Raw genomic sequence first — 11914 nt, forward strand, 5'->3', positions numbered from 1 at the left:
CTTACCAATCATAAATGGAATGAAGAGGTAAATGTATGGTTGGTTTAAAATAAGACAAGTATATTTTATAATTGTTTTTATTTTAATAACGTATGAATAGTTTACTTGTTGAAAAAATATATGTCCATAGAGACAAAAAACTAAAAATTGTCCTAAGCCAGAACTATTAATTACAGTGTAATATATTCCTGTCAAATAATTAGTGCCAGAGAAAAATAAAATAAATCAATTGAATTTTCCCGGCACCTTTTATAACAAATCACAAGGCTTATTTATTTGTGAGACACAGATCACCTTGCAGTTTATTATTAATCTTTCATCTTAATACGGCGTGGACTGATATCTGTTCAAAAGTTAGTCGAACACATTGTAATATTTCTAACAAAGAGAGCATTTGTGGGACAAAATGCTGTTAATTATGTACATATATACAAGTCATTTTTTATTACTTATCACATGGCACTTTTTATAACATAGATTTGAATTTTATTTCAATATATGTAATATATATTTATATAATAAATATTTTGATGGTAAGTATGGAAAAATCCTCTACTTAATTTCTACACTGTTACATTACTTGTTATTCTAATTAATGTCAATGTTAGAACATTAAATTCCCAATATGAGTTTACCATACAAGTAAATAATAACCTGATGTAAGTTTTGTAAATTGTATTCACTAGCCATTAATATCAATTGTTTTCTTTTTGTAACATTTTTGGCTTAATTCTAAAACTAGACAATACTTTGTGAGCATCATGTCAACAATACAACCAACGACTAAGATTCAACTTTCACTTTAAATCGGATATCAATACAATACACATATCGTGGCCATCATTCGTACACAAACTTGAAAACGTTTCACTTAAAGTACGATATGAGCATAAATTGTCTTTGAAGTATGTGAAATTCAGTAGAATCTGTTTATAACCCGATGATGCGGCTGATGCTCTGTTTTTAAAGGGTTTCGTAGTTTCGTTATTCAAAAATTATGCCAATATATAAAATTAGAAGGAAAAAAAGAAAAGAAAACATATATTGGATGTTGGGTATAAATGAGCATTGATCGTCAATCTAAAAAAAATTTTAAACACTAGTGCCTGAATTTCATTTGTTCTAGACATGCAGGAATGATCAAGTCTGATGCGGACAATATTGTTTTAACATTCTTTACTCTTTTTTTTCTCCAAGAGATGGCACTGGATGCATATTTTTACTTTTATATTTACATTATTGTCTTTTCTGTTTGGAATGTTACAAAATATCAACTGAAGAAACCAANAGATAATCTATCGACCTTTTTCTTCTATTTAATAGAGATGTGTTTTATCGCTAAAAAAATGAAAAGGTTTATAGGATAAAATTTTCAATAAAAATATAGGTATATACATTTTCTTTTTATAAAAAAGAATTCAGTAATGTAATATTTTTAAATGGATAATTACATCAAGGTGTATTAATCTGATTTCAACTATTAAATATTGTTATAAACAAATTCTACCTTAACAAGATCTAATCAACTTTTTCATCATCAATAAACCTTTAACAATAGCAAACAATAACAAAGCTATTGTCTTCAAATTGTTCAATGCTACAATTGTTGACTCTACTATTAATATAACATACACTTATGGTTCGTCAATCAAGTCAATTTAACTATTAATCGCACGAGGGACTCGAGTATTATAATGCCTAGCGAGCTACGTTTTTTTCTGGATTCAATTAAAAGCCAATATGGTTAGTGAATTTCTTGCCACAGCAGCAATGTTTTAACACTGATAATAAGGTGGTACAAATCGTATGCTAAATGATTATTGCAAACTTATATCTAAGGCAGTGCCAATTTGATATTTAAAAAATACTGAAGCACGTTAAAATTTAATATAAATATAGAAAAAAAATTTTTTGAGTTACACATGTTACAATTCTTTCTAAATAAACTCTGTATGATTTTTCAAAATAAAAATATTGTTTAAGAAAAGTGTATTTTATATTAACCGCAGGAGAACTTTTTATTTAAAGCCAGATAGTCTAACATTAAGCCCTTACAATCCACACAATTGAAACATGTTCATGTGCAATTTCATATTGAGAAAACCATCTAAGATTCTGTCAAAAATAACAGTCATACAACTTGTGAAAAGATTCTGTCAAAAATAACAGTCATATAACTTGTGAAAAGATTTTATATTGTTACGCATCGTACGATTCAAAAGGATCAATGTTAACTTTTTACATCAGTCTGGATTCAAACATTGTTAATATTTTTTAAAAAATGACATCACTAAGACAATCTTTAAGTGAACATATCATCGTCATAATAATAAGTAAACCAAATAAAATTAACAGAACAGTTATAATTTTACACAATTTTTTTTAAAAGAATAATTTACATAAATTACTATTAAAAAAAAATTTACGCTACAACTGCTTACATCTCAAAATAATAACATCTAGCATTACTTTCATAAAGAGCACTTTACGGAATGACTATACAATAGAGAATTTTCAAAATCACTACTCTTCCAAAACTTCAGTTTTTTATATACCTATTTTTTTTAAGATGCTTTATTGGAAAATAAATAAAATTTGTAATGATATATAGTTTACAAAGCATGAATGACAATGGCTGTGGCCGTCTGTCGATTATATACCTATTTACATTTACATTTATTTAAAATGGTTAGAATTTTTATGATGTGACATGCTAATCGTGATATTCATCTTTCTGTAACACTGGAAGATTATAATACACAAACGAATTCCTTTATTGCCCATTGACTCTTTATCATTTTACAGCTAACTATTTTCTTTAATATTACTTTTTTTTATTTAGAAGGGAGGAGGTCAATCAAAAGCAATAATGCAATTCTACAAAAAGAAAATTACAATGGAAACTTAAGCAGAAAATGATTTTTTTTTTTTGTAGATCTGTGCATGATTGTTTCTCAATTTAATGGCCGAGCATTAAAAATGACTGATTATATTTATAGTATAAAAATGATATTAAATCCCAATCTTATTTGAAAGGAAAAAATCACACATTTCTTGGAATTTAATATCTAGTTAAATTAGATTTGTGAAAAAATTTCTCTAAATTTCAAATTATGTGGCTTCAAGATTTAAGTTAATTCACATGTTACAATCGTATTTGTTTAATGTTAAAAAGTTTTCGGTTTAAGGTATAAACATATTTTCCAGTCAAGACACTTTTGGGCAGACACTTAGTGCGCGTTGAACTGTCTTTGACATTCTGAAGTCGATGGACAATTTTCAAGAGGTATTTCCACAGGCACAATTTTCAAGAGGTATTTCAACAGAAATTATCATGTAATGTACAGAGAGAAAAAATTAAAAGCAAACAATTAAAAAGCAAAAATAAAATACTGAATAAAATGGAATGAGGTGAACAAATAAAACGAATGCACTCATTAATAATTTATTTATCGGTATGAGGCTATTATGAATTAAAAAAATATGATTTATAATAAATCTATCTATTTAAACAATTTTATTGTTCATTCATATGTACAAACAAAAACAAATAAAAAGAATTTTTTTAAAGAGTTTATTGAAATGTAAATTAAAAATAGAATTCAATTTGATATATGTAATGTCAAAATACTCATTCTTTTAAATAACTGCTTAAATTAAAAAATATAACTGGCAAATTAAAACAATAACAAATGAATGATGTAGCACAAACAAATACATGAAAGAATAAAGGAAAATTAGACTTTCTATAAGCGTAACATTAGAGTCATATTGACCACCTTTAAATAAGGAAAGAGTTACAACACCTGACTGCATCAATTCAAATGATGAGAAAATATTAAACTATAACAAAATATATCACAATTTCAAAAGTGAAAAAAGGAAGAAGAAAAAATGTGAGCAACAAGGCATCTGGATCATCATGAGAATGGATAGACGTTATATAAAAAAATAAAACAACAACTGTTATTTATTTCAAATACAATGGGTACAACAGAAAATTAATTAATTTTGAATTTATCGGGTTTTAATCAAAGAGCACAAAGATATTTCAAGTAATTTTGCTTCTATTGCCAATAAATTATACTTGAAAATGATTTAACAATGTTACGAATTTTAGCATTAAATACTCTTTCGATGATTATTTTTTAAAAATATTGTAAAAGAAAAACAATTTAATGTTATTACTAAAACTATGGATTAAAAACTGCATGCGAATCTTAGTAAAATCAGTATTTTAAAGATATTCAGTCTATCGAGCATGCAGTTTGAAATAACACAATTAAATTTAATTTAAACAATACAAATTGGATCTGTGATCATATTGAATGATGTATAACAAGTAAAATAAAATTGTTAAAATATTGGGATAAAACATAAAAAAATCCTACAAGCTTGTATGAATGTGTGAAACAGACAGATTAACAAAGACAAAATGAAAAATACAATCAGAAGTTGCGAAAATTGGAAACCTAATACCTCGATACAATAAACTTTGGAATGTTCATCAGCCTGCACCGTACACTTGACTTTACTATGTTGTACACAATATAAACACCGAAGTACAGATTAAACTGGATCAGAATGTGGGCAAGACAAGCAAGAAATAATTCTTAAATTTAATAAATTATAATGACAAAACATCCTCATTTGATCTTTACAACAATTTCAAATGCAGGTTACATAATTTCTTTAATATCACAGTTCTATAGTTTTATTGGGAACCAAAACATCACGTAATAATTAAATTTTAACTATGTACGTTAGTGCCCAAATACAAATATAGAAATGTTTGTATAACTTTTTTATATATGTACTAAAATTCAAATTAAATTATGTATTTATTTTAAGCAAAGTAAAAGAGATACAATAAAATTACAATGGAGTTAGGTCAGTTTTGTATATTTTGTTTGAAAAAAAAAAATAAAATAAAAATATGNTTTTTATTTTTTAAAAAAAAAAAAAAAAAATATTTTTTCCATGTAAGTAGATGAACTTTACACTTTCAACATAAAAATGAAATAAAACAAACTCCTCCATCATAAATTCATATATTTCCAAATATAATCAGCTCAGTTGTTTAAGATTGATAAAAGGAAAAGTAGTATAACCAAAATATACACATATTACAGTGAAAACTGTTCAATAAATGACTCGTATTAATATTGTAACTCTTATTTTGGTTATTTTCCTTTCTGCAATGGTCAATGTTGTTAGACAAGTACACATTTTTCAAATTTTGAAGGTTGAATTTCGTTTTTTGGTCCACAGAAATTTTGGTTTAACATTTTCCTTTTCTATAATTAACAACATAAATAAGTACTAGGGACTTATTATATGATGTTGATAAAGTAGAAGTACAACTGTATTATCAGTTGCACCAATGTGAACACAATGAAATGTTTCTATTACCAAGCGTATTGTAATTTTTATTTCCATAGAATAAAAATGGAAATATTTGTCAAAACACTTCACAAGAGTTTTTATCCTATTGCATTATGAGTTGGATAATTTGAAAACAGATAAATGTTTATCCTCGCTTGAATGACCATTGCTAATACTTAATATTTTAATAATGACAATGACTATGAAGAGAAAAATTAATTAAATACTTAACATAAGTAATTTACAACAATCAAAATGCATGGTATGTTTAGATCTCCAATTATATTGGATTTCGTCAACTGATTAAATTAAAACCTAACTGATAAAGTAATACAATATTTTTTTTTACAAACCAGCCGATTACAACTGATTTTGTAGTAAATCAATATTTTTTTTTTAGATCCCGACTTTTAATGTTTACTTTTTAAAATTATTACCTATTTATTTATAAATATATCCTTTAAGTTTTTTGGTTGGCTATGTTCAGGTACAAAATTATACTACACATTGCAGTTTCTGCTGTGCAGTATTTTTCACTTTTGTTTCCCTATTGTATTTAACATTAAGGAATTTCCAAAGCTGGAAAGTTATATTTACATTGATTATTTTGTATTAGGAAAATGTGACAAATTCACTATCACTGACCATTTTACCAGGCCGTGCCCATGTATAAACATAACCGTCCTGACATGCGGCCACAAAACAATCCTCCCTAAACACGAGTGCTGTTAATCTTTCATGGGCAATTTTTTTGCAAACTAATGGTTCCATTAGAGGACATTCGTCAAAACGGGGGCAACTGTTGGTCCCGATTAATTTCATTGGATCGTCAGAAAAATTATTTGATATATGAATAGATGCACCTTTCGAGAGACTACGTTTGTGGCCCACATTATCTTTTCTATCAAAGCCGATACCAAGCCTTTGAGTAAAACTGGTGATAGGTTCACTAGTTTCTTTTTCTTTGTTAAAAATAGCATTGGAAGTCTTATGAGTATTGTTCAAACTTGATGAGACAGAGCCACTGATTACACTTGATCTAGTCCGATTTGCAGGCTTTTGCCTTAACACATCATCTGTTATATCCCACAAACACAACTGAGTGTCTTGACCTACTGAGCCTAATCTATAACAAGTGTCCACTTTAGTCTCCGAATTTGAATTTTCATTCCATTCTGAAATGTTTCCTATTGCAGAAGTGTACGGATCAAAGGCTACAACACTCACCCAACTGTGATGACCTTGTCCTCTTGCAACAACTCTTCTCTCGTGGAAACTCCAAACTGTCACTAAATCATCCTCACCACCGACTACTATGTATTTACAATCTGGTGACCAACAAACGCACAAGAAACCACCGAAATAACTCCTGGCACTGCCTACTAATTCCATCGTGTCATAATAGAAAACTCGTAAAAATCCATCTTGAGATACAACTGCTAAATAAGTGCCACACGGTGAGAAAGCAAATTCGTTTATGCTGACCCCTTCGTTTCCAATAACCCAACGATAAAGGGGGTTGCGGGTGCTTTTTGTTTTACAAGTATGCACAGTGAAACTTTCTCCTTGTTTGAAAACTTGGTAGTGTGGAGGTGATGTACCACAAGGCAACTCCTCGTTGTACAAATAAAGTTGTCCACTGCTGTGGGAAACCAAAAATAAATTGCTAGAATCCGGAACCCATCTAATACACGTAACTCTGCTCTTATCTATAAGCCTCTGGAAAAAAAAGAAAAAAGAAAAAGCAGACATAGACATGGCACTTAAGTTTAAACTAATTCCTGAAAAGCAAACAGGTAGTAAATAAAACATATTGAGCTTTTAACTTGTAACATCGTATAGCTGTGATAATGAAATAATTATTCAAACATACCTCTTCATTGTATAATTTGCTAAGCTCCTTTTTAATCGGATCGATCAACTGTACTTGACCTGTAGAGAAACCGACTAATAGAGATACAGAATCGGCTGTCATGCTTACGGTGTTGAAGTCATGGCATGTTGGATTAGTACCTTTATACATTTTTTTATCAACTGGCTTCGTTAAATCAGCAGCCTAAAACAAATTTAAGATAATGACATTCATAATTACTCAAAAACCGGAAGAACACAATTAGTTATATCACTGCATCATAAATATTTATATTATATATAAATATAAGAGAGAGAGAGAGATATTAAAAAAAAAGATAGAGGACAAAAACTCAAACAATTCAGGGTTGTTAATTTATGCACCACTCATCAAAAGTATTACATACCACACGTACAAATTAACTCTAATTATTGCCATACAAGAGGGTTTTCCGTGTAGCTGGATTGTCATTGGGTGCCATGGTCAAGGAGCCAGACTACTTTACAATATTTTTTCAAATTATTCTCAAATAACATTCCAAGGGCAATCCTAAAACCCAGAACCACTAGCACGGCAAAACAATTATTAATTCCTCTAGATAAGCATGTAAATTATTGTGAAATAATGGGCTGAGGTATGTAGGATGAACAACTGTTCAGTCAGCATGATATGCCTGTTATTGCTTGTCAATAAGATGCATTTTTGTCGTATTGTGACATTTTATTATTTTCAGTAGTTTGTATGTTTCAAAATATATGCATCATTCTCCATTTTTTAGGTTTTTAGGTTGAATAAGGATTTTAAAAAAACCTTTCCTCCACTGCAGCCTTATATAGACCTATTGGGAACACTTACAAATTATAACCATACCTTGGAAAGTGCCCCTTTTCACATAAGATTAAGCACTTTTCTTGGTGCCTTTTTGGTGAGAGAATTGGGAGGGAGGGAGGGNGAGTGAAAAGGAGAGGGGAGCAAGGGAGAGAGGAAGGAAGGGGGGAGAAAGTGAGAAAGAAGTGAGAAAGAGGAAGGGAGGGAGAAAGAGAGGGGTTAAAGGAGAGGGAGGGAGGGGGAGAGAGTGAGTGAGAGAGAACTAATATTGCTGACTTGTTGCGAAGAGTTGAAGATGGTACTAAGTAATGTCCTAATGATAAATAATAACAAGTTAATACCCTCTTCTCAGCATTCATATTTATTTGAAAGGATTAAGGGGTCAATGCAAGTTGCGGCATGTAACAAACAACTTTTTCAAAAAGTTTGCTATTCTATTGGGCCTAATAATTTAACACAACGTCTGACAAAAGGTCAATGGATGCATAAATTCTTCACCTAACAAGAAAGCATTGTTTAAAAGAAAAATTTTTTCTTCCCTATAAAAAACCCATTCCATACGAATTTATGGTTAAATAAATGCAATAAGTCCTTCCAGGGTCTTATAATGCCCCAATGCTCAATTCAAGTGAGCATCTTCCAGGAAAAGAAAACTTTTAATATTTGCTGATTTTCTTATTTAATTGTGGTTATAACTAAATTATTCAATGCATATCAATTAAGAATAGGCCATGTGAGGTTGACACACGGAAACTTACTTTTGGGACAAAGCCCGCATGTGTCCAGCATATAAAGAATGTTGTTCGATGTGTCCCACTCAATTGAAGGGTGCCATTCTTTGGCTCTATATGGAGAGCATGTATGAATGCCACCTGGCATGAGAATTGTGCCTGAGCATGGCAGCGAGTGTCTGTGTCCCCGTTTCAATTTTAGGAGGAAACAGGGTTGTTCTATTGTATATAATACTAGTATGTGTATTCTTATACCTTTGCATCCACTAATGTGAGTTGAGAGTGAATGGGTAGTGTAACAGGGACAACACCCCTTCCTAACAGGGACAAGCTGTTTTACAGTTACCCATACCATCTTTCAAGATAACCGTAAAGTGGTGAAATATTGAGTACCCTATTGCCCACAATTAGAATGGTGATGGAGTAATATCGAATATTACACCATTGAGTGAATTGTATGTAAATGGGAAAGAATATATTTAATAGTGAGTGTGTGAATAAGTTTATTAACTGATTGCATTAGAGGTAGAAATGACCTAGCTGTTGATAGCTCCTGGAGCACAACTCGGCGGGTGGACACATAAGACTGAGATATGACCCCGAACTACCGACATCTGAAGTGGGTAATTCTTGAGGCCAGCTGGTAATTTATTGCAAACTACAAAAACTGGTATTGCCAGTGAACTGCAAGAAGTGATATGTTCAGCTCTGTGCATGCTTTATATACATCCTTGTGTAGAATTGAGCTTATTAAATCAATAATCACTATTTCGTGTATATTAAAACTTGTGTTATTATGGCTTATTTAAAAATTTTAGGCTGTTTTACAGTTACCCATACCATCTTTCAAGATAACCGTAAAGTGGTGAAATGTAAATGAGGTGAGATAATGAATGACCCACCACTTATGAGTGTCAAAACCAGTGTACTCCTTGATATGAAGAATTTTGAAATTTTCTAATCATTATTTAATTTTGACAATAATCATGTTACTTAGTACATATTCAAATTGGCATTATTACTAGGTAATCAATTTTTTGGGGTGATTTACGGTTCCCCATGTCACATTTCAATTAATGTCCACATTTCATTGGATAATTTGAATGAGGTATGATAAGAGATGCGAGGACAAATGTGAAATGGTACTAGCAAAATATTTTCTAAAATATACAACTTTTAGGTCCTCTTTCGAAAAATTGTCACCTTCCAATGGGTTTTATTGCAAAATAAATACAATCAATTATTGTTAAATATCGAGAGATAACAGTTTAAGAGCCTTACAACTTTTTGGGTTTGACGAGGACAACATTGAAAACAAGAGGGGAAACGATCAAATCGGCTGTTTTTAGAGAATATTCTCTAATGTTAGACCGGCAGACGTGTGAAAACTAAAGTCGTCGGACGGTCGAACCCAAAGTAAACGTTAATATTAAAATAAACAGGGAGGAAAGTAAATCGACCATTGTTTCTAACATAAACGTCAGAATTAATTTTTCAAGTAAATAATTTGGGAAGTAACAATATTATCTTTGTTTTCCGTTTCTGCCGCTCTCTTTCCCACACACGCTCCCTCTCGCTCGAATATCGGCCTCTTATCAACGATTGTTTATCAAAATAAAACAAGAGGGTTGTAAATTATTGTCTGTATTTTTTCAAACGGATCCTGTTGAATGAAGACGTGAGGAAGTGAGGCCGGCCGCGCCTCGGAACAGGGTCCAGCCTCGGAGGAAAAAGTTAACGATTAAAAACCGAGTAACGACAGATTTGAAACGTTAACCTCAACTTGTTTTTTTCCCCCACCGGCAAACGGAAAGGGGCGAGGGCTCGCCGAGGAGGGTGATAAAATGTTCCACTCACCGTTTTAACTCCTTTATAAATAAAAACGTAGAGTTCACGTCCGATGTTGAAGCAAATCCTGTCACCGTTCCCGTTCGGATCGGGCAAAGTGACGAACGATACCCTGACAGAGGTGCTGCCCTGTATATTCGTGTAGCCTACTCTGTTGGGCCTAGAATATTCCGAGAGGGTCATGAGCCTGTAAGTCCCTTCTCTCGTCATGAACTGGGTTTTGAGCTCTTCTTTGCCGCCGCCGTCCACCGTCATCGCCATTTTCTCGAGCATACTAAACTAACCAATGCATTCGAACCCTGGATTTGATCAAAACCGAAAGCAAAGAGCGCAACCTCTCCAGAAGTTCAAAGCCACCTCGAGGCAAAGACGACCTCTTAGACGACCCCACCGACTGGCAGTTGAACGTCTAAACGATGAAACCGGTTTTCCCATGGCTTTTCCACAGACAATTTTCATCTCTTATTCTCGGAAATCGGCCAAAATCGGTCGCAACTCGCAAGACAATTATCGGCAGACATGCGCTTACGTTTTGCCGCTTGTGATGTCATTGAAGTTTTCCTTTCCCCAGACAAGAAAACCATAATTTATCAAAGATTATTTACAATTTTTAATACTTGTAAATAGAAAATAAAGGTTACACATTAATAATAATAGCATATTATTTAACATAATCATAAAATAAACATTTTCACAAGAAAGTATGTATATTGGTACATAACAATACGAGCAATAATAATCTTAAAACTACCTTTACTATAAAAATAATAAAGGAAGACACGATAGCTCAAGTGATTAGAGCAGCGACGTCTTGAGCCGAAGGTCGTGGGTTCGAATCCCGCTCGTGACACTAATATTTCATCTCAACCAAAAACCTTAGATGAAAAGAATAATTAATTGGAATAATAAACAAAATTAATATATAAAAAGAAGAATGAAGAACGGCAATACTCCTGGTCATTTGGACCATCGGAGGGGTTGCGTTGCTTGATAATAATTCAGGAAAAAAGTACATCTACAAAAATAAAATAATCATCAAATAATACATATAATACCAAATTAAAGAAAAGAAAGGTACAAATAAATAAGATTCTTCTAATAGTTAAAGTGTATGACGAGGAAGTATCTGTTGTTTGCAGTATATTTTACCAGTTACTGCCAACCCGATCCATTTAAAATGTGTATCAGCACCTTGAGATTTAGGGTCTTTTTGTTAAATAAATTCCACCCAAAATTCTCTTAGTGCAGGGCATACGGCTACAAAATGAAA

The 11914-nt window shown here is 31.6% G+C and overlaps 1 protein-coding gene across 1 annotated transcript; it reads right to left on the reverse strand.

The window, feature by feature from the left end:
* Positions 1-4958: 4958 nt before the first annotated feature.
* LOC106666919 (WD repeat-containing protein 20) lies at positions 4959-11103 on the reverse strand. Its single transcript, XM_014394456.2, has 3 exons — positions 10654-11103; positions 7259-7441; positions 4959-7104 (listed from the first exon to the last, which is right to left on the reverse strand). The coding sequence occupies exons 1-3, from the start codon at positions 10915-10917 to the stop codon at positions 5998-6000; spliced, it is 1554 nt and encodes a 517-aa protein (XP_014249942.1). The 5' UTR covers positions 10918-11103; the 3' UTR covers positions 4959-5997.
* Between the last annotated feature and the right edge of the window lie 811 nt (positions 11104-11914).

The sequence above is a fragment of the Cimex lectularius genome, unplaced genomic scaffold, assembly GCF_000648675.2.
Source record: "Cimex lectularius strain Harlan isolate CLEC.00 unplaced genomic scaffold, Clec_2.1 scaffold115, whole genome shotgun sequence".
Taxonomy (NCBI): domain Eukaryota; kingdom Metazoa; phylum Arthropoda; class Insecta; order Hemiptera; family Cimicidae; genus Cimex; species Cimex lectularius.

What these genes read in the sequence shown, in the direction of transcription:
- LOC106666919 (XM_014394456.2), bottom strand. Translation starts at nt 10,917, where the DNA reads ATGCTCGAGAAAATGGCGATGACGGTGGACGGCGGCGGCAAAGAAGAG. An exon ending in TTTATAAAGGAGTTAAAACG is followed by an intron (nt 7,442 to 10,653) that starts GTGAGTGGAACA and finishes AATTTGTTTTAG; the next exon opens with GCTGCTGATTTAACGAAGCC. An exon ending in GCAAATTATACAATGAAGAG is followed by an intron (nt 7,105 to 7,258) that starts GTATGTTTGAAT and finishes TTTTTTTTCCAG; the next exon opens with AGGCTTATAGATAAGAGCAG.